This window comes from Symphalangus syndactylus, chromosome 13 (assembly GCF_028878055.3).
Source record: "Symphalangus syndactylus isolate Jambi chromosome 13, NHGRI_mSymSyn1-v2.1_pri, whole genome shotgun sequence".
NCBI classification, from domain to species: domain Eukaryota; kingdom Metazoa; phylum Chordata; class Mammalia; order Primates; family Hylobatidae; genus Symphalangus; species Symphalangus syndactylus.
The window spans coordinates 46337203-46364744 of NC_072435.2; the positions used below are offsets into that span (position 1 = coordinate 46337203).

General features: G+C 39.7%; 1 protein-coding gene across 6 annotated transcripts in view; it reads right to left on the bottom strand.

Moving 5' to 3' along the window:
• Positions 1-5653: 5653 nt before the first annotated feature.
• ZNF682 (zinc finger protein 682) overlaps positions 5654-27542 on the bottom strand; it is a 35008-nt gene continuing 13119 nt past the window's right edge. For 5 of the 6 annotated variants that reach the window (XM_063616375.1, XM_063616378.1, XM_063616377.1 and 2 more), the window contains 3 exons: positions 24811-24937; positions 23557-23652; positions 5654-8229 (listed from right to left, as the gene is read on the bottom strand). In XM_063616375.1, coding sequence (XP_063472445.1) covers positions 6959-8229; positions 23557-23652; positions 24811-24937 — 1494 coding nt within the window. In that variant the 3' untranslated portion in view covers positions 5654-6958. Of the gene's footprint in view, positions 8230-8335; positions 11181-23556; positions 23653-24810; positions 24938-27542 lie in introns of those variants that run through there. The other variant, XM_063616379.1, reaches the window with a different exon arrangement.

The window sequence follows — 27542 nt, forward strand, 5'->3', positions numbered from 1 at the left end:
TCTAGGTGGTGACAGCCTTCTGGGTTTTTGGTGCCCACTGAGCTTTCCTGGAGCAGCTGGAGCAAAGAAGTCACACGAGGTCATGCACCTTGAGTTATTATTAATGATCCCCACATTATCAAGTGGTCCAAAGCAGTTAGGAGAATTTGAGATTCCCCCATGCATTCACTTAGCCAGTCTTTCCCTTGCACTCACCCTGTGCCAGCTACCCTGGTGGACCCAACATGTGGTACAGAAAATGATGGAATCATGCCTGCACCCTACCCTGAGGACCAGTCTGAGGACAGGTGACCAAAAACACTAAAGCAAGTATACGTGAAAGAAAAAAGCGACTGCTATAATATAAAGTAGAATGTTGACAGAAGAGCTGGGAAATCATTACAAGGAATGACCCAAATGCCTCACTGAGATGACATTTATGCCATGATGACAATGACAATAGGGAGCCAGCGCTGCACAAGAATATGTCAGAAGAAGCCACCCTTAGTAAAGAGACTCATAGGTGTGAGTTGGGCAGAAGTTTGAAAGGGACCACTGTGGCTGCAGAGCCTGAGAGAGAGAAGCAGAAGCACGGAGAATCTTGGGGCCTGGGAGATGAGGCTAGTTATCTGCTTCTTTCTTACAACATTGCCCTGAAACTTAGCACCTTTCAACAACAAATACTATCTCACAATTTGTGGGGACCAGAAACTGGACACAGTTTAGTGGGGTGCCTCTTCCTCAAGGTCTTTAGGAGGCTTAGGCCTCATAAGAAGCTGGACTTCTCAACAGAAGCTGGACTGGGGAAGGGTCAGCTTTAAACTCACTCATGTGGAAATTGGCAAGATTTTGTGTGGCCTGAGAGCCCAAGTTTCTTCCATCTATTGGCCTGAGCACTCCCTCAGTTCTTTTTATGTGGGTCTGTACATAGAGCATCTCGTAGCATTGGAATTTGCTTTTTCAGTTTGAGGAATACAATACAGAAACAGATAATTAAACAGAAAAACACAAAAAGAGACTGAGAGAGCAAGCAGGAAGAAAATGACAGCTTTTAGAAATATATATATATAATCTTGAGAGTTATGATTTCTCCCCCTATATTTGTGTGACAATTCTAACCCTCAGAGTAATGTACTATGAGGTGGGGCATAATTAAGTCCTGAAGGTGGGGTCCTCGTGATTGGGATTACTGGCTTTAAAAAAGATACACCAGAGGGCTCTCTACCTCCTTCTGCCAAATGATGAAACTCGAAGTGTGCAGTCTGCAATTCAGGAGAATCAGCACCAGAGCTCAGCCATGCTGACACCCTGATCCCACATTTCCAACCCCTACAAGTGTGAGAAATTAAGTTCTGTTGTTTATAAGCTTCCTAGTCCATGGTTCTTTGGTATGGCAGCCTGAACTGTGACAAAAATGATACCCTATCATTCTGTACTCCATTGGACAGAAGCTGAATTTTTGTCCCCAAAGTGTTGAAACAAAACAAAACAAAACAAAACCTATGACTAAAATAAGTTGGGTTTTCTGAATGGCAAATAAGAAACAACTTGCAAAACACTGAAATTTCCTTTGCTTAAGAGATTTTTAAAAACGGGCTGAAGTTGGTTGGAACCAATATGGCCAACTGAAGCCTGTAAAGAATAAGCTTGCTGATGTCAGGGCCCAAATTGTCATTGCGTTTCTTTTTCTTTTTTTTTTTTTTTTTTTTTGAGACGGAGTCTCTCTCTGTTGCCCAGGCTGGAGTGCAATGGCACAATCTCGGCTCACTGCAACCTCTGTCTCCTGGGCTCCAGTGATTCTCCTGCCTCAGCCTTCTGAGTAGCTGAAATTACAGGTGCACACCACCATGACGGGTTAACTTTGTAGAGATGGGGTTTCACCATGTTGGACAGGCTGGTATCGAACTCCTGGCCTCAACTGACCTGCCCGCCTTGGCCTCCCAATTGCTGGGGTTACAGGCTTGAGCCACTGCACCCAGCCTACACCATAATTTTTGTAAGTTTTGTCTTATATACACCCGATAAATTCCCTAGGAGGTAGATGCTAGCATAATCCCCACTGTGCATGGTAGGAAGCTGGGGAAGCCCGAAAATAGGCAATGGCTTTTACTGAGTCACAGAAATGGTAAGATAAACAAGGTTCTGACCCAGCTGTCTCTTCTATTCTAAAACCCAGGCTGCATTTAGGTCTTCCCAGGGAATTAAGGGGAAGGTGTGATTTCATAATTACATACAAATAGAGGCCTGACATGGGAGAGGAGGCTGAGTAATCAGTAGCCTGGTGGGGCCTTTGGATAGGTCTTATAGAAAGAAGGGGCCCAGTGGATGGAACCTTGAAGAGACTAACATACTTCCTTGGTGATGGAACCCAACAGAACTAAGGAAACAAGGACCCCACCTCCCACAGACAACTCTGTATCCAGCTCCTTTGGTGAGAGATGCTCAAGAGAGTAACATGCTCCTCCATGGTATCCTTACATTTCTGAGTTTCAGCCTTACAAAGGCTCAAAGTAAAAGCCTTCTCCAGTAATGCAGATGTCCACTCAGCCCTCATTTCTAATGATGCGCACCCACAGATAACAGGGCAACCCAGAACAGATCCAGGCCAGTCCTCTCTTGTCGTTCCATCTAGACAGCCCCACACCACCCCCCACTGCCATGTATTGCAGGGGCATCAAGAGGTGAGGGCATTCTTCCTGGACAGAACCAGGTCGTCAAATGTTGAAACTCTTATGGGTCTGTCATGTTCATAGCCAGGTCATGGCTGGCAAAATGGGGACCAAGTTTATCTACTCAGATGTGAATCCCAAGACTTGAAGCGGTCCTCTGGTTTCCTTCCTGGCTGAAGATCTATGCAGATGTTCCTATGTGCCTGATCTGAAGAGCAAAATTTCAATAGAGGTGTCATCTATGGTAAAAACAAGGCAGGCAATTAATCTTTTTTAGCGTGGCTGCTGGACACTGTTTGCAGAGCCACATTCAGATTAATGAGGAGCTGTTTGATGAGTCTAACTCCTCCATCTCTTTGGAAAAAGAGCAGGTGCCCTACACCACTAACCTTGGCCAGCACTGGGTTGTGGTGAGAGCAGGCACCTAGAGGTCTCTATAGATACGAACCTGAGAAGACCAGGACAGGCCCAGGTCCCAGACCGAAATATGGAAACTCTGACCTCTGTCCTAGGGGCTTCCCAGGAGTGACTCATAGTCCTGTTTCAATACAATCTGGCCTTCATTCGTCCCAGTGGCAACTTGGTTAGGGGAAAGTCTCTGTTCACATACTTGTAGAAATATTAGAGAAAAGGCTTGTTTTCACTTTACATTAGGCCATGAGCATTTTTGCATGTTGCTACAGTTTGTATTGTTTTAACTCCCCACCCCAGGCATCTCCTGTGGCATGCAGCTTCAGTCCTACAGAACCTCTCCAAAACTTAAAAGCCAACACTATTACTAGGGAAGTTTTTATGCAAAAATAGGGGAATGTGTTGTACAAAAAAAGAACTCAAGAACTGATCCCCATATCCCATCAGGGAAGGAGGTGTGCACGCACACATCTTTATAATATTCCATAAGGGAGGCTCTTCCCCACAGTGGTTTAGTCTTTCAGTGCTCATGTAGCCTGGTATAACATCCTATTTCCACGTCAGTCATGCTGCAGAGAATATTGTGTGTGTGTGTGTACCAATAGGCTGTAATCATTTGCTAGGACTGCCATAAAAGAGCATTACAGAATGAAGGACCTTAAAAATAGCAATTTAGTTTCTGGCAGTTCTGGAAATTAGAAATCTAACAGATGTTGGTGGAATGACTTCTCCAAGCCTCTCCTTGGCTTGTAGATGGCTGTCTTCTAACTCTGTGTTAACAGAATCTTCTCTTGTGCTTCTGTCTTTACTACCTCCTCTTATAAGAACCCGTTACATTTAATTAGGTCCCATGCCAATGAACTCACAACCTTAATTACCTCTTTAATGACCCCATGTCCAATCTGAAGCAACGCTCTTTTTGCCTTTGTAAAGGAAGTTTGTCTGTGGCAAATCAATAAATGGCAGAATTTCAGTTCATGGGGTCAGTACAAAAAAGGGAGGTGTGCAGGGGATTTAAGGCCACTTCCCTTATGTTGGGAACTCTAATGTCAACATCTGAAGGGCCGCTCATGAACAGAAGAGTTATAGTTATTCTTTTTTTTTTTTTGAGGTGGAGTCTCTGCTGCCCATCCCCAGTTATGTATGCATCAGAGCTCTTCACCTTTTTCGTTTGTTTGTTTGTTTTGTTTTGTTTTGTGAGACAAAGTCTCGCTCTGTTGCCCAGGCAGGAGTGCAGTGGCGCGATCTCAGCTCACTGCAAGCTCCACCTCCTGGGTTCACGTCTTTCTCCTGCCTCAGCCTCCTGAGTAGCTGGGACTACAGTCACCCACCACCACCACATCCAGCTAATTTTTTTGTGTGATCTTGGCTCACTGCAACCTCTGCCTCCCAGGTTCAAGCGATTCCCCTGCCTCAGCCTCCCGAGTAGCTAGGACTACAAACGTGTGCCACCACTCCCGGCTAATTTTTTTTTTTTATTTTAGTAGAGACCATGTTGACCAGGATGGTCTTGATCTCCTGCCCGCCTCGGCCTCCCAAGGCAATTCTTTTAGCTGGTCTTTGTCCTTCATACAGACATAAAAGAGGTCCCTGGGTGCTGAAAGACGGGCCTCAGGCCCACTTAGACATTTTGGAAGGCTGTGGTTAGGCTCCATTCACTAAGTACATGTATATTAAGCACTTAACTTGCGCAGTCCCTTTTGTAGCTGCTTGGCATAATTCAATGAAGAAAGCAGATAATCACAGGGCCTCAATTCTATCTGAAGAGTTAAACACAGTAAATATCATCAGGAGGTCCACTGAATATTAAATGGTGATGTCCTCATGGCCTGCTCTCCTGGTTCTTAGGCTTTTTAAAAAATCCAGAGTAGTCATTCTATTATTGTTCAACACTTAACATACACACTCATAAACAAAAGATTCTGCATGGAAACATAAGTTGTGCTATAAGTATTTCATAAAAAGTTAAATTCAACATTCATCAACTACTATTGACGCTTCTTAAGAATTTATTTCTGGCCGGGCGCAGTGGCTCACACCTGTAATCCCAGCACTTTGGGAGGCCAAGGCGGGCGGATCACGAGGTCAGGAGATCGAGACCATCTTGGCTAACATGGTGAAACCCCGTCTCTACTAAAAATACAAAAAAATTAGCCGGGCGTGGTGGTGGGCGCCTGTAGTCCCAGCTACTCGGAGAGGCTGAGGCAGGAGAATGGCGTGAACCCGGGAGGCAGAGCTTGCAGTGAGCCGAGATCGCGCCACTGCACTCCAGCCTGGGTGAGAGAGCCAGACTCCATCTCAAAAAAAAAAAAAAAAAAGAAAAAGAAATATATGGCTTTTGATTATATGCCTGTGTAATTTTCATAATAACCATCTTATTGACTCTATAATTAGAAGAAAAATAATAAAAAGGTAACCTATGGAAACAATATTCTCCAACGCATTTGAAGTTTAAAGTCACTAAGGATAAGAGTCACTAGAGATGCCATTCCACTAAATAGTATGTTGTTACTGTCTGTTACCGAGAAACTAGAGTAAGGTAAAATAGGTTAATGTTGGTGGCAGGATAACACCTAATTCAATGCACAACTGTCTTAACACATTAAAGACAATTTTGTTTTATTAAAACAAATGAAGTTCACACAGTCTAAGAAAAGCATTACAAAATCCACTATATTATATTAATGTGCAATCGGTAAAACAATTGACTAAAATTTGAATAATGCACAAGACTATTACTCTGAACATCTATCTCATGCAGCACTTACAACAGTTTTATAAGTCAACCACAAAATTTACTCTGTGTAGACTTTCTTCACACACCTCACATTTCAGTGTCCTCAATCTTCTGTTGAAAAGTACATAAATGATATCCTAATATAGAACCTCTCAAACCCCAAGCAGCAGAAATTGACCACATGCTTTCACACAGACACTAGGAATAAAGACACAGCATCAAGTAATTTGAGAGTTCAATTACATCAAAATTTGCCTTTGTAAAAATCTAAAATTATTTCCATGCAAAAACAGTGTACTTTGAATATAATCGTCTCAAACTGTTCATCTCCTATTCCTGTTTAGCCTAACTAAATTATGTTGACTTTAAATTATTCTTTATAATCAATACCCTGATTTAGAATAACATTGAAATTGTTAGCGTCTTAGTGGTTTCTACTGTGAATTTTCTGATGTTCATTTAGACTTGATTTTTGATTAATTTTTTATATTCATTGTATCTGTTAAATGCCTTCATATAAACCCTCTAGCATTTTCTAAGGTGTACTTTTGAAACAATTTTTTTCATATTCATTACATTTATAGGGTTTCTTTCCAATATAAATTCTCTAAAATTGAATAAAATTTGAGCGACTGTTAGAGGGTTACCCTTCAGCATAAATTCTCCTATGTACAACAAAATCTGTAACATAAGTCAAAGTATTGCACCAATCTTTATATTTGTAATGTTTTTCTTCAGTATAAAAACTCTTGTGTACTCTAAGGCTTATATTTTTGAAGTCTTTCCACATACAAATGTAGTGTATCCCTATCATTACACCTTGTGCACTCTAAGACTTTTATTTGGTGACATCTTTCCACAGATCAATGTAATGTGTATCATTACACTTATATTGCTTTTATCTAGCACAAAACCTCTGATGAGTAAGTTCATAGTAGTTATCAAATGCTTTGCCACATTCTTTAAAATCAGAATTTTTCTCAGTATGAATTTTCTTATGTGCAATAAGGTGTGAGCAATGGTTGAAGACTTTCCCCACATTCTTCACATTTGTAGTGTTTCTCTCCAGTATGAATTATCTTGTGATTTCAATGGCTTGAGCAAGATTTAAGGACTTTGCCACATTGTTTGCATTTGTAGGATTTCTCTTTAGTAAAAATTCTTATGTAGTAAGGTTTGAGCAGTGATTAAAAGCTTCCCCACATTGTTTATACTTGCAGGATTTCTCTCCTCTTTGAACTCTCTTATGTTCATTAAGATGTGAGCACCGTTTAAAAGCTTTGCCACATTCTTCACATTTATAGCGTTTGACAGCAGTATGAATTTTCTTATGTCTAGTAAGGTGTGAGCACCGATTAAAGGCTTTTCCACATTCTTCACAGTTGTAAGGTTTCTCTCCAGTGTGAATTCTCTTATGTTCAGTAAGGATTGAGGACCAGTTAAAAGCTTTGCCACATTCTTCACATTTGTAGGGTTTCTCTCCAGTGTGAATTCTCTTGTGTTTCGTAAGGTATGAGAACCTCTTAAAGACTTTGTCACATTTTTCACATTTGTAGGGTTTCTCTCTGCTATGAATTACCTTATGTTCAGTAAGAATCGATGATGAGTTAAAAGCTTTGCCACATTCTTCACATTTATAGGGTTTCTCTCCCGTATGGGTTCTCTCATGGACAGTAAGTAGTGAGCAATGGTTAAAGGCTTTCCCACATTCTTTACATTTGTAGGGTTTCTTTCCAGTGTGAATTGTCTTATGTTTGGTGAGATGTGAGTGCCGGTTAAATGCTTTGCCACATTCTTCACATGTATATGGTTTTTCTCCAGTATGAATTTTCTTATGTCTAACAAAGGGCGAACACCAGTGAAAGGCTTTTCCACATTCTTCACATTTGTAGGGTTTCTCACCAGTATGGATTCTCTTATGTTTAGTAAGACTCGAGCACCAGTTAAAAGCTTTGCCACATTCTTCACATTTGTATGGTTTCTCTCCAGTGTGAATTCTCTTATGTTTAGTAAGGTATGAGAACCACTTAAAGGTTTTGCCACATTCCTCACATATGCAGAGTTTCTCTTCAGTATGAATTATCTTATGATAAGAAAGGCCTGAGTGAGATTTAAAGACTTTGCCACATTGTATACATTTGAAAAGTTTCTCTGTAGTATGTCTTATGTTTTGTCTATTTAGATTTGATGATTTACTAAAGGCTTTCACACATTTATTATATGGGAAAATTTTGCTAGGTAGAGTTGACAAACATTGGTTAAGTCCATTATAACTTTTTTCTTGATCCTTATACTCACCCATATTTTCCCAACCTTTCCTTAAATGTAAATCCTCAAGTCCACAGCTTCCATATCTTCTCAGTATCACTTTTTGGAATGAATCTTTCATGCTCTGTTCTGGCAAAAAGTCTTCAGGGTAATGAGAAGATATAGCTGAAATATAAAATTAACAAAATATCCCACTTGTTATTTTCAGACTCAGATACATATACTTTACAAATCTAATATACAAAATTAAGAAAAGGTCAGGATGACTTACTAGATGCAGCTGTGAAACACTCACTCCAAGGAGAGAAAACAAAATGTTGAGTAAAACATCACATTTTAAACAGATCTTTTGAGAGAAAACTTAATTCAGAGGTAATGCAGACACTGTGGTTGAAGAGGAAGATGGGAAGCTTGCTCAAAGTCACTGGGCACCAGGACTGGCTCCTAGATCCAGACCAGTCTTAAGGAAGGGATATGTGAAGAAACCCCATGGCAACACAGTCTAGCCATGGACCGCTGAGATTTTCACTTTGGTTCCTTCTCCTTGAAAGGCATTTCCCAGCTAAATCCAGTCTGAGCTCCTCATTATAGAATCTCATATGATCCCTACACATCTGTGAACTGGCAGGGGGAGCCACATGGAGAATAGGCAGAGGCACAGCTTAAACTCTTGTGGAAATCTGAAGTTTTCACTGTGCTGTGCAGCTGTAGCTGACCATAGGTGCCCATCCTCCAAGGTTCTGCATCTTGCACTGAGGGGATCCATCTCCTGCTGTCTGCCAGGCTGAGAGAGAGCAGGGTTGTAGCTATCATGCGACTGAGGTGAATCTGATCCATGCACCACTTTGCCTGCTGGCACCTTCCAAGATGACCTACCTGGCTGCACCTGCAGAAGGGTGCCCACAGCACAGCATGCACTTACATCACAGATGTTGTGTATATCACAGATGCTTGACCCCAAAGGGCCAGAGGACAAATCCATGGGCCCAGTGCCAACTGCCCAGGTCTTCAGCACACTGCCTAATAATATCAAGCTGATATATGTGGTCTGAGCTTAAGTGGGGTAGAAGCCCACACTGTCAGCACACAGAGAAGAGTGTGGCATGGGATCATGAGTCAGCATGGGAGCTGAGTTCCCCTTCGTTCACATGAATAAACTGGGAAGGGTGTGGCCAGATGACCAGCCATGGTTTCCATCCCAGGAAGCCTAGCAGCCTGGAACATCTGGAAGAACTCAGCAATTTCAATGCAGATGGCTTGGGACAAGCCTAGCCAATTCAGCCTGCTCCCAGGGAAGACACTGGAGACAGACCTGCTGAGTTGGGGGACCACAAGCTGGGTGGGCCCCACAGCCATCTGCTGGACTAAAAATCCTGGGCTGCAGGTGCAATACTGGTGCAATTGCCCTGCCTGGTGTTCCATCCTTGAGCCACTGCATCACCAAATGACTCACAGACACATTCCATAACCCATCCTTACTTCTGCAAGCAAAGGAGAACAGCAGGACCCCTGATAAATATGGGTCTCCTGGTGACCTAAAATAAAAGTGTGAACTGTCCCTAAGGAAGGGGGAAGCACAGACCACCAAAGCCCTCCTTGGAGCAAAAGAATTGGGTGCAGTGCCAGCAGTTGAAGGGAATATCACCAAGGCCCCAAAATAAATTAGGAAAAGAAAATAATCTTCCATACACTATCTTCCCTCCCCAGAGCACTCTTAAGTGCCATCTACTTGGACTGCAGCCTGAATTACACCACCAAACAAGAATACATTGCTTCAACATGAAGCACTCTATGAAATCCACTGCAGGAACTTATCTACAACCAAGGGACCTAGACAGAGCCTCTGCCCTCTGAAAACAACCTTAAAGGACACCAACTAATTATACACAACATACACCACAGCCAAACCCTCAAGGAAAAAAAAGAAATAAAAAAATTTTAAAGGCCCATCCAAATGACAGAAAATTCAAAAGGAAAACAAGCACCAGCTCCCTCAGATGAGAAAGCAAAAGAACGCTGGCAATACAGAAAGTCAGAGAGTTTCGTTACCTCAAAAGGATCTCACTAGTTCCTTTGAAAGAACCAAACACAACTTTCAAAATTGAAAATTTTACTACAGGACTTTCAAAATGCAATGGAAAGTCTTAAAAACAGAATAGACTAAGCAGATGAAAGTATTTCAGAGCTCAGAGACTACTCCTTTTTATCAACCCAGTCAGAAGATAGTAAAGAAAAAAGAATTCACTACAAACAAACAAAGCTTCTGAGAAATACGGAATTACGTAAAGGGGTCAAACTTATGACTCATTAGTATTCCTGAGAGAGAAGGAAAAAAAGTAACCAACTTGGAAAACATACTTAAGGATATAATCTACGAAAAATTTTCCCATCTTGCTAGAGAGGTTGACATAAAGATACAAGAAATTCAAGGAACTCCTTTGAGATACCATATAAGACAACCATCCTCAAGGCACATAGTATTCAGACTTTCCAAGGTCAACATGAAATAAAAAAATAAAAGGCAACTAGAGAAAAGGGCCATATTACCTAAAAAATGAATTCTATCAAACAGTAGACCTTCCCACAGAAACCTTACAATCTGGAAGATATTGGGGGCCTGTTTTTAACATTTTTAAAGAAAGAGGCCGGGTGCAGTGGCTCACGCCTGTAATCCGAGCATTTTGGGAGGCCAAGGTGGGCAGATCACCTGAGTTCAGGAGTTCAAGACCACCCTGGGCAACATGGTGAAAGCCTGCCTCTATTAAATACAAAACATTAGCCTGGCATGGTAGCACGCACCTGTAGTCCCAGCTACTCGAGAGGCTGAGGCACGAGAATTGCTTGAGCCCTGGAGGCGGAGGTTGCAGTGAGCTGAGATTGCACCACTGCACTCCAGGCTGGGCCACAGAGCGAGACTCCATCTCAACAACAACAAAAAAAGAGATTAAAAAAAAAAAAGAAAGAAATTCCAATCAGGAATTTTATGTTCCAGCAAACTAAGTTTCATAAGCAAAGGAGGAATAAAATATTTCTCAGACAAGCAATCACTAAGTGAATTAACTACCACTAGACTGGCATCACAAGGTGCTTAAGAGTGTTCTAAATATGGATATGGAAGAATGATACCTACTACCACAAAAACACACCTAAGTACCTAGCCCACAGACCCTACAAAGCAACTGCACAATCAAGACTACAGAACACATGAAGGGAACAAAAACTAAGATATCAATATTAACCGTGAACGTAGCAGTCTAAATGCTCCACTTAAAAGACACAAGGTCGTGGCCAGGCACAGTGGCTCATGCTTGTAATCCCAGTGCTTTGGAGGCTGAGGCAGGTGGATCACCTGAGGTCAGGAGTTTGAGACCAGCCTGGACAACATGGTGAAACCCCATCTCTACTAAAATACAAAAATTAGCCAGGAGTGGTGGCACATGCCTGTAGTCCCAGGTACTCGGGAGGCTGAGGCAGGAGAATCACCTGAACCCAGGAGTCGGAGGTTTCAGTAAGCTGATATCGCGCCTGCACTCCAGCCTGGGTGACAGATCGAGACTCTGTCTCAAAAAATATATTAAAAAATTTAAAAAAATTGGCCGGTGCCGTGGCTCACCCTTGTAATCCCAGCACTTTGGGAGGCCGAGGCGGGCAGATCACGAGGTCAAGAGATTGAGACCATCCTGGCCAACCTGGTGAAACCCTGTCTCTAATAAAAATACAAAAATTAGCCAGGCGTGGTGGTGTGCACCTGTAGTCCCAGCTACTAGGGATGCTGAGGCAGGAGAATTGCTTGAATCCGGGAGGCGGAGGTTGCAGTAAGCCGAGATCGTGCCACTGCACTCCAGCCTGCCAACAGAGCAAGACTCTGTCTCAAAAAAGAAAAAAATGTTTTTTTAATTAAAAAAAAGACACAAAGTGGCAAATCAGATTTAAAAAAAAAACAAGACTTAACCTTCTGCAAACTCATCTCACGTATAATGACACCCATAAGCTCAAAGTAAAGGGAAAAAGTAACATCCATCACACAAATGGGAAAAAAACAAACAAAAAAATGCAGTGGTCACTATTCTTGTATTAATAAAACAGATTTTAAACCAACAACAGTAAAAAAGACAAACACATTACATAATAATAAAAGATTCAATAAATAAATAGATAAATCAACAATATTTAACTATCCTAAATATGTATGGACTCAACATTGGCACACCCATGTTTATAAAGCAATTACTACTGGACCTAAAAAAAAAGACTTAGCCAGCAACACAATAATAGCGGAAGACAACACCTTACAGATAGCATTACAGATCATCGAGGCAGAAAACTAACAAAGAAATTCTGGACTTAAACTCAGCACTCGACCAACTGGACCTCATAGACATCTACAGAATAATTCATCTAATGAACACACAGATACGTTCTCATCTGCGCACAGAATATACTTTAAGATTGACCACATGCTCAGTCAAAACAGATTTCAAAAATTCAGAAAAATTGAAATCATCTTCTTGAAACAGAGTGAAATAAACTCAAAAATCAATAGCAAGAGGAACCTTCAAAACTACACAAATATACAAAACTAAACAACTTGTTCCTGAATGACTTTTGGGTAAACAATGAAATTAAGGCAGAAATCAGAAACTTACTTGAAACAAATAAAAATGGTGACGAGGCCAGGTGCAGTGGCTCACACCTGTAATCCCAGCACTTTGGGAGACCAAGGCGGGCAGATCACGAGATCAGAGGTTCGAGATCAGAGGTTCAAGACCAGCCTGGCCAACACAGTGAAACCCTGTCTCTACTAAAAATACAAGAAATAAGCTGGGCGTGGTGGCGGGCACCTGTAGTCCCAGCTACTCAGGAGGCTGAGGCAGGAGAATGGCGTGAATCCAGGAGGCGGAGCTTGCAGTGAACTGAGATCGCACCACTGCACTCCAGCCTAGGCAACAAAGCAAGACTCCGTCTCAAAAAAAAAAAAAAGAAATTTAAATCAACAAGAAAAATAGAAATAATCCCATTAAAAAGTGGTCAAAGGGCCAGGCGCGGTGGCTCAAGCCTGTAATCCCAGCACTTTGGGAGGCCGAGGCCAGCGGATCACACGGTCAGGAGATCGAGACCACGGTGAAACCTCGTCTCTACTAAAAATACAAAAAAAAATTAGCCGGGCGTGGTGGCGGGCGCCTGTAGTCCCAGCTACTCGGAGAGGCTGAGGCAGGAGAATGGCATGAACCCGGGAGGCGGAGCTTGCAGTGAGCCGAGATCGCGCCACTGCACTCCAGCCTGGGCGACAGAGCAAGACTCTGTCTCAAAAAAAAAAAAAAGTGGTCAAAGGACATGGTCATTTCTCAAAAGACATAAAAGCAGCCAAGAAACATGAAAAAACGAGATAAAAAGGGAGAAAAAGAAGGACAAACAGCAACAAAAATCAAAACAATCAATAAAATGGCAATGGTAACCCTTCTCTATCAGAAAATTAAATATTCATGGTTCATGGAATAAACTTCCCAATCAAAAGACATAAACTGGTATAAAAACAAGATTCAACCACATTCTTTTTACAAGATATTCACTTTCAATCTGAAGAAGACAATAGACTAAAGAATGGTACAAGTCATTCTACTAGAATGTTAACCAAATGAGAAGAAACTAGGTCAAAATTATATAAGGCAAAATACATTTTAGGTCAAACCCTGTTATAAAATACACTGTAGACAAAATTCTCACAAGAGACAAAGAAGGACATTAAATAATAATAAAAAGATTAATTTACTAGAAAACTATAACATATATATGATCATCAGGGTTCCCAAATATATAAAGTAAACATTAACAAAATTGAAGAAATACACAGCAATATAATAATAGTAAGATATTTCAATATCCCACTTTCAGTAATAAGTTATAAAGCAAGGTAGAATATTAAATATAAGAACAGAGGACTTCAAAGCACTCTAAAAATTACACCTAGCGGACATATAGCAAACACTCCACATAACAGCAGAATACACAATCTTCTCCATTCTTACAGTCTTCTCACATTCTCTTGGATATATCACTTGTTAGAGCACAAAGCCATTCTTAGCAAACTTTTTTTTTTTTTTGAGACTGAGTTTCGCTCTTGTTGCCCAGGCTGGAGTGCAATGGCGCGATCTCGGCTCACCACAACCTCCATCTCTTGGGTTCAAGCGATTCTCCTGCCTCAGCCTCCCTAGTAGCTGGGACTACAGGCATGTGCCACCACATCCAGCTAATTTTGTATTTTTAGTAGAGACGGGGTCTCTCCATGTTGGTCAGGCTGGTCTCGAACTCCCAACTTCAGGCGATCCGCCTGCATTGGCCTCCCAAAGTGCTGGGATTGCAGATGTGAGCCACCACGCCTGGCCTAGCAAACTTTTAAAAATGGAAATCTTATAGACTATTATTATGACCAAAATGGAATGAAACTAAAAATTAGTAATAGAAAAAAATCCACAAATACATGGAAATTAAACACACTCTTAAGCATGCTCATGTTCAAGGATTGGAAGAATTAATACTGTACAACATCTTTACAGTGCCCAAAGTAATGTTCAGATTCAATGCAATCCCCTTCAAATTCCCAATTTCATTTTTTGCAGGAATAAAAAAGCAATGCCCAAATCAAATAAAATCTCAAGAGACCATGAAGAGCTAAATAATCTTTAAAATGAAGAAAGGTGTTGGAAGCATCACACTTCCTGATTTCAAAACACATGACAAAACTACAGTAATAAATGATGTTTAGTACTAGCATAAAGGCAGACAATTAGACCAATGAAACTGAATGTAGCACAGATATTATCTTTCATGTATACGGTCAAATAGTTACTTGCACACCCACATTAATTGTAGCATTATTCAAAAAAATCAATAGGTGAAAGAAACCCAAACTTCTCTCACCAAATGAATAGAAAAATACAATTTATAATATACAAATAATGGAATAACACTCAGCTTTTAAAAAGCAGAAAATTGGGTCGGGTGTGTAGGCTCATGCCTGTAATCCCAGCACTTTGGGAGGCTAAGGTGGGCGGATCACAAAGTTAGGAGATCCAGACCATCCTGGCCAACATGGTGAAACCTCGTCTCTAATAGAATACAAAAAAAAAAATTAGCCGGGCGTGGTGGCACGTGCCTGTAGTCCCAGCTACTAGGGAGGCTGAGGCAGGGGAATCGCTTGAACCCGGGAGGCAGAGGTTGCAGTGGGCCGAGATCACGCCACTGCACTCCAGCCTGGCGACAGAGCGAGACCCCATCTCAAAAAAAAAAAAAAAAAAGCAGGAAATCTTCTAACATGTACGATAAAGATAAATCTGATGGCATGATAAGTAAAATAAGCCAGCCATAAAAAGACAGGATTATATAAATCCATTTATATAAGACATCTAAAGTAGTTATACTCAGAAACAAAATAGAGAGGTGTTTGTAAAGGGTCAGTCAATGGGGAAAATGAGTAGTTTCATGTATGTTGAGTTTGAGTTTCCCAAGATAAAAACACGTGGAGATATACTGTATGACAATGTCAATATACCCAACACAAAAGAACCGTGTAACTGAAAATATTTAAGATTCTAAATTTTATGTTCTGTATTTTGTAAAATTAAAAACAAACAATTGCACCTAAAAGAAATACAGTTATAAATCTTTTCAAAAATCACCTTCAAATCACAAGTGTTTCTCTCACAAAAAGAAAATATACATTCACCAATGAATAGATGTTGAAATTACAACAATTTTCATGACTCGTCATCTAAACAGGATAAAACCATCATCGATGACCAACAAAAATGTAAATATAAGAGTCACAAACAAAATGGGGTAATACTTATTCAGTCAAACACAGAGATAATTAAATTGGCAATAAACATATGGCTGATTCATATTTGACTTTTGCCTCACTGTCTTAAAATGTACAGACTGAATACTGTCATACAAAATTATAATATATGAATAAAAACTAAAAAATATAATGAATGTCAAATGGCCTATTATAAAAACTGTAACAAATAAATATAAAATTGCAATGCAAAATTAAAAGAAACTATAACCCATAAAATTCTGAATAAACATAATGGACTACTGATGAAGAATCCTTCTAGATAGCTACAATTTTCAACCATGACTGGCTATCCATAAAAAGCATACGTTTTTGAATCAAGAGCGTACAGTTAGAGCATTAATGTTTCACAGAAACCCCATTATAATTATTCATAAAAAGCTTTGAGAAAATAATTTTTAAGAAATAAGCACTTACATAATACTAGAGAAACTTATTAACATGTTGCTCTTCTTTTTACACAAAATGGTAAGGCTGTAATCTAGCCTGCCCAAGCAAAGAAAAGACTTACATCTTTTACTGTAAGAACAATATAAATATTGGAAAATATGGTATAAAACACTGATTATGAATTAGGAATAAATTATGCTATCATTCAGATAAACGCTGAGGAATATAGATGAAAATGCAAAGAAAGCTTTTTACATGCAGGCAACTTAATTATACAAACTAGGCCGGGCATGGTGGCTCATGCCTGTAACCCTAGCACTTTGGGAAGCTGAGGCGGGTGGATCGCTTGAGCTCAGGAGTTCAACACCAGCCTGGACAACATGCTGAAACTCCGTCTTTAGAAAGAATACAAAAATTAGCCAGGCGTGGTGGCACTCGCCTGTACTGTCAGCTACTTGGGGGGCTGAGTCAGTCTATAGAGCCAGTCTATAAATACTTATTTTATAAATTTCCAAATGTCATCCAGAGATCACAGGGCATAGAGAGAAGACAGGAAATAATATTCCTTTAAAGGAATAAAATGGCTCTTCGGAAATCAATTTTTAAGAAATGAAGATCTTTGTATTATCTGACAGGGAATTCAAAATAATCATTTTAAACATGTTCAATGAGCAAAAACAGAATGTAGACAACTAACTGAATCAAGAAAATAGTGCATGAAGAAATGATATATCAACAGAGATTTGAAAAACTATTAGAAGTATTTTTTAAAAAAACAAAAATTGTGGAGCTGAATACTATAACTAAGTTAAAAAAATTATTACAGAGCCACAACAAATAACCTAATGAGGTAATAGATGGTATCAGCAAATTAAAGACATTTCACTTATAAATATTGAGTCATAAAAGCAAAAAAATACTGCCAACAAAGAAAATTTTACCTGGAAAAATTTACCTCTAGAATAAGGATAAAAAATAAAGACTTTATAAGATAAACAAAAGCTGTCAGTCTTTGTCACCATGTGTATGGTTCTATAAGAAATGGTAAAGTAAATATATATACAGATCTACAATTCTCTACTATAATAATGATGCATAAAACTGAAAATCTTGCCATAGAATTTAATAAACCAAAACACAAATTTGCATAAATCTGTTAATATGAAATAATATAATGTGACACTAATAACAAAGGATATAAAAAGGTATAGTTTTATATTCAACTGAAGTAAAGATGTTATGAGATTTAAGCATATTGTTATGTTTCATAAACTCTCATTTTTCAAGGTGATCACAAAAATACCTATAGAAGATATGCAAAAGAAAATGAAAAAGGAATCAAAGTATGCCACTACAAAATTAACAAAACAAAAACAAAGGCAGTAAGAGAGGAAATGAGGGAAAACGTATTTATGACAAGCACAAAAAGTAATCGAAAACAAAATGCTACTAGTAATTTCATTTCTTTCTGGTATTATTTTAAATATGAACAGATTGAACCCTTTAAAAAAGTAAAACAGCTGAATGAGTTAAAAACAAAATCTTACAATATGCGTCTTTAGGGGACTCATTTTAGTTTTAAGGAGACAAACAGGCTGAAAGTGACAGGATACAAAAATATATTCCATGCAAACAGTAAGCTCAAGTGGGTAGGGTGGCCATAGTTAGACAAAATCCACTTTAAGTAAAAAACTGTTACAAATGATAAAGATTGGTATTATATAATGGCAAAATGGATCCATTTACCGGGAATCTATAACACATGTAACTGTTATATAAGTTATATAACTATAACACATAGCACTCTCAAATATATAAAACAAATATTGACAGAAGTTAAGCAAGAAATACATAGCAGCACAATAATTATAGACTTCAAGGCCTCATTCTCAATCATGAATATAAAAAAATCAGATAGATCAATAAGAAAATAAAAAACTTAAAACATTACAGACCAATTAGACCTAAGAGACAAATACAGAACGTTCCAGTTAAAAGCAGCAGAATACATAATATTCTCAATTACACACAGAGCATTCTGTTAGGACACATAACAAGTCTTAATAAATTTAAGGAGACTGAAATCATACAGTGTGTATTTTCTGACCAAAATGGAATGAAACTAGAAATCAGAAGTAGAAGTAAAACTGTAAATCCAAAAAATGTGGAAATTAAACCCATCAAACATATTCTTGCTCAAGGATCAGATAATTTCATTTTGTTAAGATGTCAACATGCACAGCCACGTACAAATTCAATGTAATATCTATCAAAATCTTCATGGTAGTTTTTTTCTTTTTTGCAGAAATATATTTAAGATTCTCAAATTCTTTTAGGAGCTATAACTAGCAAAACATCCTTTAAAAAGAACAACAAAGAGGTATTACACTTCCTGGTTTTATAACACATTACCCAAAGCTATAAAGATAGAAATAATGTGGTATTAGCACAAAGAAAAATAAATGGATGATAAAACAAAATAGAGAGCTCAGAATTAAGCACATGTGTACATAATCAAATAACCTTACATAAGATTGCTATGGCCACACAACGGGGAAGAAAATAGTTTTTTCAACAAATGATGTTGAAAACTGAGTATCTACATGAAAAAATAAAGTTGAGCCCTTCCATTACATGCACCATATAAAAACAGTATTTAAAATGGATTAAATACTTGAACATAAAAATATAACAAACTTCCTAGATAAATATATGGGGGAAAATATGACATTGGACTTGGCACTAATTTCTTGTTACAAAAGACCAAGAATTTGATGTCATTTTCTTAGATCTGAAATCAAATGCTTAAGAAACAAATAATAGAGAAATGGGACTATATCAAACTTCAAAATTTGTGCACATCAAAGGAAAAATTTAGTGGGGTGAAAATGTCACTTAAGAAATGGGTGAAATATTTGAAAATCACATATTTGATAGGAGTTAATTTTCACAATATATAAACAACGTCTAAAACTCAACAATAAAAAGTGAGTAACTTGATTAAGAAATAGACAAATAATTGAACTGACATCTCTCCGAAGAAGATACATAAATGGCCTATAAGCATTTGAAAGGATGCTCAAGATTGCTACCTTTTAGACCAACACAAAGTAAAATCACAGTAAAATATTACCTCAAACCCATTAGGAGAGCCATTAACAACTGTAACCACCCCCCCCCCAAAAAAATTGTTACGGACATGGAAAATTGAGAGGCCTTTTGAGCCACTGGTAGGCAAAAATGATGCAGCTACTGTAAAAAACATACTATGAAGGTTTCTCAAAAAATTAAAAATGGTATTACTATATAATCCAGGAAACATGGAAAATCCTATTTGATACTGTTCTTGGCAGTTATTTTTTGGGGTATGACACCAAAAGCACAGCAACAAAAGCAAATATAAATAAGTGGGACTGCATCAAACTGAAAATTTTCTGCACAGCTGAAACAAGGAAACTTACAGGATAGAAAAAAATATTTGCAACCCATACGTCTGATAAGAAGTTAATATCCAGAATGTATAAGGAACTCATACAAATCAAAGGCAAAAACAATAATAAGAATGATAATAAGAACCAAACTGAAAAACAGACTGAATGGATAGATATTTTTCCAGTGAAGACAAAGAGCCAACAGGTATGAGAAAAGGACCTCAACATCACCAGTCATCAGGCAGGTGCAAACCAAAACAATGATAAAATATCACTTCACATTTCTTAGGATGTCTATTATCAAGAGACACATATATTTTTTGGGTGATAGATACCTTAAAAGCACTGACTTCACCACCATGCAATCTGTCTGTGTAACAAGGTTGTACTTGTACCCCACCAATTCATACAAACAAAAAGAATAGGGCTGGGTATGGTGGCTCATGCCCGTAATCCCAGCATTTTGGGAATCTGAGGTAAGAGGACTGCTTGAGCCCAGGAGTTCAAGGCCAGCCCTAGCAACACAGTGAGACCCCTTCTCCAGCCCTAGCAACACAGTAAGACCCCTTCTCTTTTAAAAAAAAAAAAAAAAGAAAGAAAGAAATTTTAAGCATAAAAACATTTTTAAAAAGAGATAACAAGTGTTGACAAGTGTGTGAAGAAAAAAATCTTGTACACTGTTGGTGTGTTGTAAATTGGTAGAGTCATTATGAAAACCAGTATGGATGTTCTTTAAAAAATAAAATTAGGCCAAGCATGGTGGCTCACACCCGTAATACCAGCACTTTGGGAGGCTGAGGCAGGCGGATCACGAGGTCAGGAGTTCAAGACCAGCCTGGCCAACATGATGAAACCCTGTCTCTACTAAAAATACAGAAATTAGCTGGGCGTGGTGACAGGCGCCTGTAATCCAAGCTACTCAGGAAGCTGAGGCAGCAGAATCATTTGAACCCGGGAGGCGGAGGTTGCAATGAACTGAGATTGTGCCATTGCACTCCAGCCTGGGTGACAGGGTGAGACTCCGTCTCAAAAATAAATAAATTAATTAAATTAAATTAAATTAAAAAAAATTCGGCCGGGCGCGGTGGCTCACGCTTGTAATCCCAGCACTTTGGGAGGCCGAGGCGGGCGGATCACGAGGTCAGGAGATCGAGACCACGGTGAAACCCCGTCTCTACTAAAAATACAAAAAATTAGCCGGGCGTGGTGGCGGGCGCCTGTAGTCCCAGCTACTCGGAGAGGCTGAGGCAGGAGAATGGCGTGAACCCGGGAGGCGGAGCTTGCAGTGAGCCGAGATTGCGCCACTGCACTCCAGCCTGGGCGACAGAGCAAGACTCCGTCTCAAAAAAAAAAAAAAAAAAAAAAAAATCCATATAATCCAGCAATCCCACTTCTGTGTATGTAACCAAAGGAAATAAAAAATCAGTATTTCTAATATTTGCATCTCCATGTTCATTTCACAATTGCCAAGACATGAAAACAACCTGAATGTTTGTGGACACTGACTGGATAAAGAAAACATGGCATATATACACAATAGAGTATTATTCAGCCATAAAAAATCATGAAATCCTGTCAACATTTCAACAACATGGATGGACCTGGAAGACATTATGCTAAGTGAAATAAGCCAGACACAGAAAGAAAAATAATGCATGATCTCACCTCTATGGGTAATCTAAAAAGGATGAACTCATAGAAACAGAGAGTACAAAGCTGGTTGACCCAGTCTGGAAGTGGGGAAAATGGGAAGATGTTCAATGAGTACATACTTCCAGTCCTGAAATGAATAAGTTTTGGGGATCTAATGCATAGCATCATAGCTATAGTTAATCACAATGCTCTGTATCGGGGTATCCAATCTTTTGGCTTCCCTCGGCCACACTGGAAGAATTGTCTTGGGCCATGCATAAAATACACTAACACTAATGATAGCTGATTAGCTTTAAAAAAATCTCATGTTTTAAGAAAGTTTACAAATCTGTGTTTGGCCACATTCAAAGCCATATTGGACTGCATGCAGCCAGCAGGACATGAGTTGGACAAACGTGCTCCATATGCTTAAATTTTAATAAGACAGCAAGCCTTCGGTGTTCTCACTACAAAAGAAAACTCTGCATGGTGGCTTAATTCCAGCACTTTCGGAGGCCGAGGAGGGTGGATCACATGAGGCCAGGGGTTTGAGACCAGCCTGTAATCCCAGCTACTTGGGAAGCTGAGGCACAAGAATCACTTGAACCTGGGAGGCGGAGGTTGCAGTGAGCCGAGATTGCGCCACTGCACTCCAGCCTGGGGGACAGAGTGAGACTCGTCTCAATAAAGAAAAAAAAAACAAACAAAAAAACTCTGTGAGGTAACAGATGCATTCATTAACTTAACTGTATTAATCACTTCACAATGTTTACACATACAAAATCATTACACTTTACATAATAAAGTTATATACTTTTAATTTGTGAAAAGTAACCACATGGTCCACACACATATATGTGTGGGTATATTTGTGTGTATATGTATACACACCTCAACTAATATAGTTGAAGAATCTGGGAAAATAAAGTTTAAATTACCAATTTTAGTTCACACTAAAAATATAAAACGTAGAAATAAAATAACATTAGATTTTCTTATATTTAGGGAGATGCTTAGCATTATAACAAAATTACTGAGTAGGAAATTTTGTAGAATCACATTTGAAAATTCCATAAGGGGCTGGGCATGGTGGCTCAACGCCTATAATTCCAGCACTTTGGGAGACCGAGGCGGGTGGATCACCTGAGGTCAGGAGTCCAACCTGGCCAACATGGCGAAACCCTGTCTCTACTAAAATACAAAAAGTAGCTGGGCGTGGTGGTGCATGCCTGTAATACCAGCTACTTGGGTGGCTTAGGTGGGAGAATTGCTTGAACCCAGAAGGCAGAGGTTGCAGTGAGCCAAGATGGCACCATGCACTCCAGCCTGGGTGACAGAGTGAAACCCCGTCACAAAAAAAAAATTATTAAAAAAAAAAGAAAGAAACTTCATAAGAAATCATAAAGCAGAAAACATACCACATCTGTTTGTGGTGTTACTGGGATTTTGGAACCAAATACCGTTATCACAAATACTCTCACACATTTCAGACATAATACAAACAACGACAACAAAAACCAAAGCCAAAACAAAACAAAACAAAAACCTTAAAAAATAGTTTAAAGGCTGGGCGTGGTGGCTCATGCCCGTAATCTCAGCACTTTGGGAGGCTGAGGTGGGTGGATCACCTGAGGTCGGGGGTTCAAGACCAGCCTCAACAACTTGGAGAAACCCCATCTCTACTAAAAATACAAAATTAGCTGGGCATGGTGGCACATGTAATCCCAGCTACTCGGGAGGCTGAGGCAGAAGAATCGCTTGAACCCAGGAGGTGGAGGTTATGGTGAGCCAAGATTGTGCCATTGCACTCCAGCCTGGGCAACACGAGCGAAACTCTCTCTCAAGAAAAAAAAAGAAAAAAATAGTTTAACATAGAGTTCCTCAAAAATACACACATATTTCTGTGTGCCCCAAGACAATGAAAGGGCAGTCAGATAATAAAGTCTCTTATAAGCCATGAAGAGGACTTTGGCTCTCACTGTAACCTCAAAGGAAGGTTACTTTTTAGGGAATTTAGGAGCATTAGACAGAAGATGCCTCTGTACAAGAGCAAGAAGAAACAATCACGCTCCTCAAAAATCATCTCCGTTGGAGCAGAGCTTCTCAAGTAACTTTTGAAGTCTGTCTTCCTTCTTGGCCTTTGGAGCTTTCACCTGTGGCATGTGTTTCATTCATCCAACCTACCTGGGGGTTTGGCTATGGTCTCATGTCTCTTCACATTCCAGGGCTCCTGTCTTTGCTCCAGACAGCTAATCAGTTCTGGCTTAGAAACAGTAAGACCTGTTTTATTAGAAAAAAGTAATGTGATTCTTGCTGGGATTCTCCAATTACCAACCTAATGTTGTGCTCTGTAGAGAAGAGAGAATATTATAGATGATTCTAGAAAATTAATAATAAGGCCAGGCACGTTGGCTCACACCTGTAATCCCAACATTTTGGGAGGCCAAAGCGGGCACATCATGAGGTCAGGAGATCAAGACTATCCTGGCCAACATGGTGAAACGCCATCTCTACTAGAAATACAAAAATGAGCAAGGTGTGGTGGCACGTGCCTGTAATCCCAGCTGCTTGGGAGGTTGAGGGAGGAGAATCGCTTGAACCCAGGAGGCAAAGATTGCAGTGAGCCAAGATCGCGCCACTGCACTCCAGCCTGGCAACAGAGCGAGACTCCATCTCAAAAAAAAAAAAAGAAAAGAAAATTAATAACAAAATAATATTTCTAAACAGAAAGTTTAGAATATTTTATATTTGTGGGTCTTTAGCTTCCCTACCCAATACTACTCAATCAAAAATTGGTGGTAGAAGTTGGATTTTAAGGTCTGGTCAATAATATTTTATAAAGGAATTTTTATAATGGAATTCCAAGAATTACCACTAAAGGCTGGGTAGGGTAGTTCACACTAGTAATCCCAACACTTCGGGAGGCCAAGGAGGGTGGATCACTTGAGGTCAGGAGTTCGAGACCAGCCTGGCCAACATAGTGAAACCTTCTCTTTACTAAAAATACAAAAATTAGCTGGGTGTGGTGGTGGGCACCTGTAGTCCCAGCTACTCAGGAGGTTAAGACAGGAGAATCACTTGAACCCAGGAGGTGGAGGTTGCAGTGAGCTGGATTGTACCACTGCACTCAAGCCTGGGCAACAGAGCTAGACTCTGTCTCAAAAAATAAAAATAATAAAAATAATAAAATAAAAAAATAGAATTACCACTAAACTAGAGTGAAAAATGCCCATCATCTCAAGGTAGAAGAAAGTTAATGTAAACATAAAACATCTTGAAAATTTTCTTCTCTATCTCAACAAATCCCCAAGTTTTCCTTGAAAGCAGAGTTCTAAAGCTCATTTATACAAAGCCAGAAATCCCCACCAAACATTCTACAGAGGAAGAAAATAAAATCTTTAGTGTGAAATAGGAATTGTGTATTGAAGTTATTCTCACCCAGAGAGACCAGGTTTCTGTAGTTCTCTAGCATCACTTTCCTATACAAATTCTGCTGAGCAGGTTTCAGAAATTCCCACTCCTCCAAAGAGAATTCTATGGTCACATCCCTGAATGTCAACAGTTCCTGAAAAACAAAACAAAACAAAACATAGTGACCAACTGTCAATGGGCAGAGTTCTTGACTCCATGTGAAAAGAGAGAATTGCTGTGACTTATATGAGTTACTGGAATTATTCAATCAGGTATTTTTAACAAAAATATGCTCTGATGTATTCTCTAACACTGAGGAAAGAAAATAGAATCCACGTGGCCAGGTTTGGTGGCTCACGCCTGTGATCCCATCATTTTGGGTGGCTGAGGCAGGCAGATCACCTGAAGTCAGGAATTCGAGACCAGCCTGGCCAACATGGTGAAACCCTGTCTCTACTAGAAATACAAAAATTAGCTGGGTGTGGTGGTGCACGCCTGTAATCCCAGTTACTCGGGAAGCTGAGGGAGGAGAATCGCTTGAACTCAGGAGGCAGAGGTTGCAGTGAGCCGAGATCATGCCACAGCACTCCTGCCTGGGTGACAAACAAAAAGGAAAACAGAATCCACAAAACCAATGTGGATACTTTTCTAAATAATCAGTATAAAATTAAGGGCATCAACACAGGCATATACAGTTTGAGTTTTATGACTACAGATTACAGAATAAGTTGTGAATATTACTCATACAGAGAAGTCATGATGGGTTAAAAGGTATCTGTCAAATTTTAATGTACGTAACAATGAACTACAGATCTTGTTAAAATGCAGTCTGACTCAGGTGATCTCAGGTGAAGCCTGAGTTTCTGAATTTCTAACAAGCTAGCCAGTGATACCATCCGAATCAAGAATATTTTGTCAAACACAGAGTAAGTGGTTGAGCCCCAGTTTATCTGACTAGTAAACAAAGATGAGCCTTCATTTTCCAAAGCAAGCTTTAAGCAAAGAGAATCTAAAAAGAAAGGGAAGTTTGCAGATTAAATGTGATGGTTTATGTACATCAGTCAGTAAATCTCCCAAGGTACTTATGAATAATAAAGATAAAAATAATTAACTTTATAGTTAGAAAAAATCTGTCACAGAGAGCCTTAACCAAGTGATTGAAATTAACATGAACTGGGCCGGGTGCGGTGGCTCACGCCTGTAATCCCAGCACTTTGGGAGGCCAAGGCGGGCAGATCACGAGGTCAGGAGATCGAGGCCATCCTGGCTAACATGGTGAAACCTCATCTCTACTAAAAATACAAAAAATTAGCTGGGCATGGGGGCACGAGCGTATAATCCCAGCTACTCAGGAGGCAGAGGCAGGAGAATTGCTTGAACGTGGGAGGCGGAGGTTGCAGTGAGCCAAGATTGTGCCATTGCACTCAAACCTGGGCAACAGAGCGAGACTCTGTCTCAGAAGAAAAAAAAAAAAGAAGAAATTAACATGAACTACAATAGAACAAATTGGTGTGTGGTGTCAACACACATGGGCAGACAATCATCAGAGCTATGATATTACTGGCAACAAAAAGTAAATTATAACCTGAATCTAAGCATAAAGAAACACCTTTATGCAAAGTTCAAGCTACACATATCTCCCAGGTTTTATAACCTCTAATAATGTATTTAAATAGTCTTTGCTCAGCATTTTAGAGAGCAAGTCTTATCTAACTATTCTCTTTTCCAGAATCTTCTGAGTTATTCTGGGCAATTAGTGCCATCCGCTTTAAATGTGCATTTTTAAAATCCTGTTTCTGCATAGAGGTGATGGAACATCCAGATGGAAGCTAAACAATGCACATTCCCCTCTTCACTAATATCTGAGGACCCTACACCATCCCTAATAGAGATCTTAGGTATCTACACCTTTCCACATTGATGTGACACAAAGAGAACTTTATTTATTTATTTATTTATTTTTGAGACAGAGTCTCACTCTATCGCTCAGGCTAGAGTGCAGTGAGTGGCGTGATCCCGGCTCACTGCAACCTCGCCTCCTGGGTTCAGGTGATTCTGCCTCAGCCTTCCAAGTAGCTGGGACCACAGGCACGTGCCACCACACCTGGCTAATTTTTTGGATTTTTAGTAGATACAGGGTTTCGCCATGTTGCTCCGGCTGGTCTCAAACTCCTGGCCTCGAGCAATCCTCCCGCCTCAGCCTCCCAAAGTCCTGGGATTACAGGCATGAGCCACTGTGCCCAGTCACAAAGAGAACATTTTTATTCTTGCAGGTCATACACTCAATGGTGAGAACTGATCATGGTATATAAGAAGCCTGGAGATAAAGAATAAAGGAGAAGGCTCTGGTATATAAAAGAGAAGTATTTTTCAGCGCCTCTTAACTACTATAGTAAGAAGTAATATTTATAAGAAGAAAAGGAGGAAAAAGAGTATCTATAACAATCTGGCTAGGTAGGAACACCAGAAGTAGAGAAGTAAAAGTTCTAAAGCCAAGACATTCAAGAACGAAAAGAGAACATCACCCCTGAGCTGGGACACATTCACCTGAGAACCAGCCATTTCTTCCTCTTGCTCCTCCTTTGGGATTCCTTCTCAGGTGATATTATCTGGAAAATCACATCTGTAACTTGAGAATATGCCTTTTTTTTGTTTTGTTTTTTGAGACGGAGTCTCGCTCTGTCACCCAGGCTGGAGTGCAGTGGTGCGATCTCGGCTCACTGCAAGCTCCGCCTCCCGGGTTCACGCCATTCTCCTGC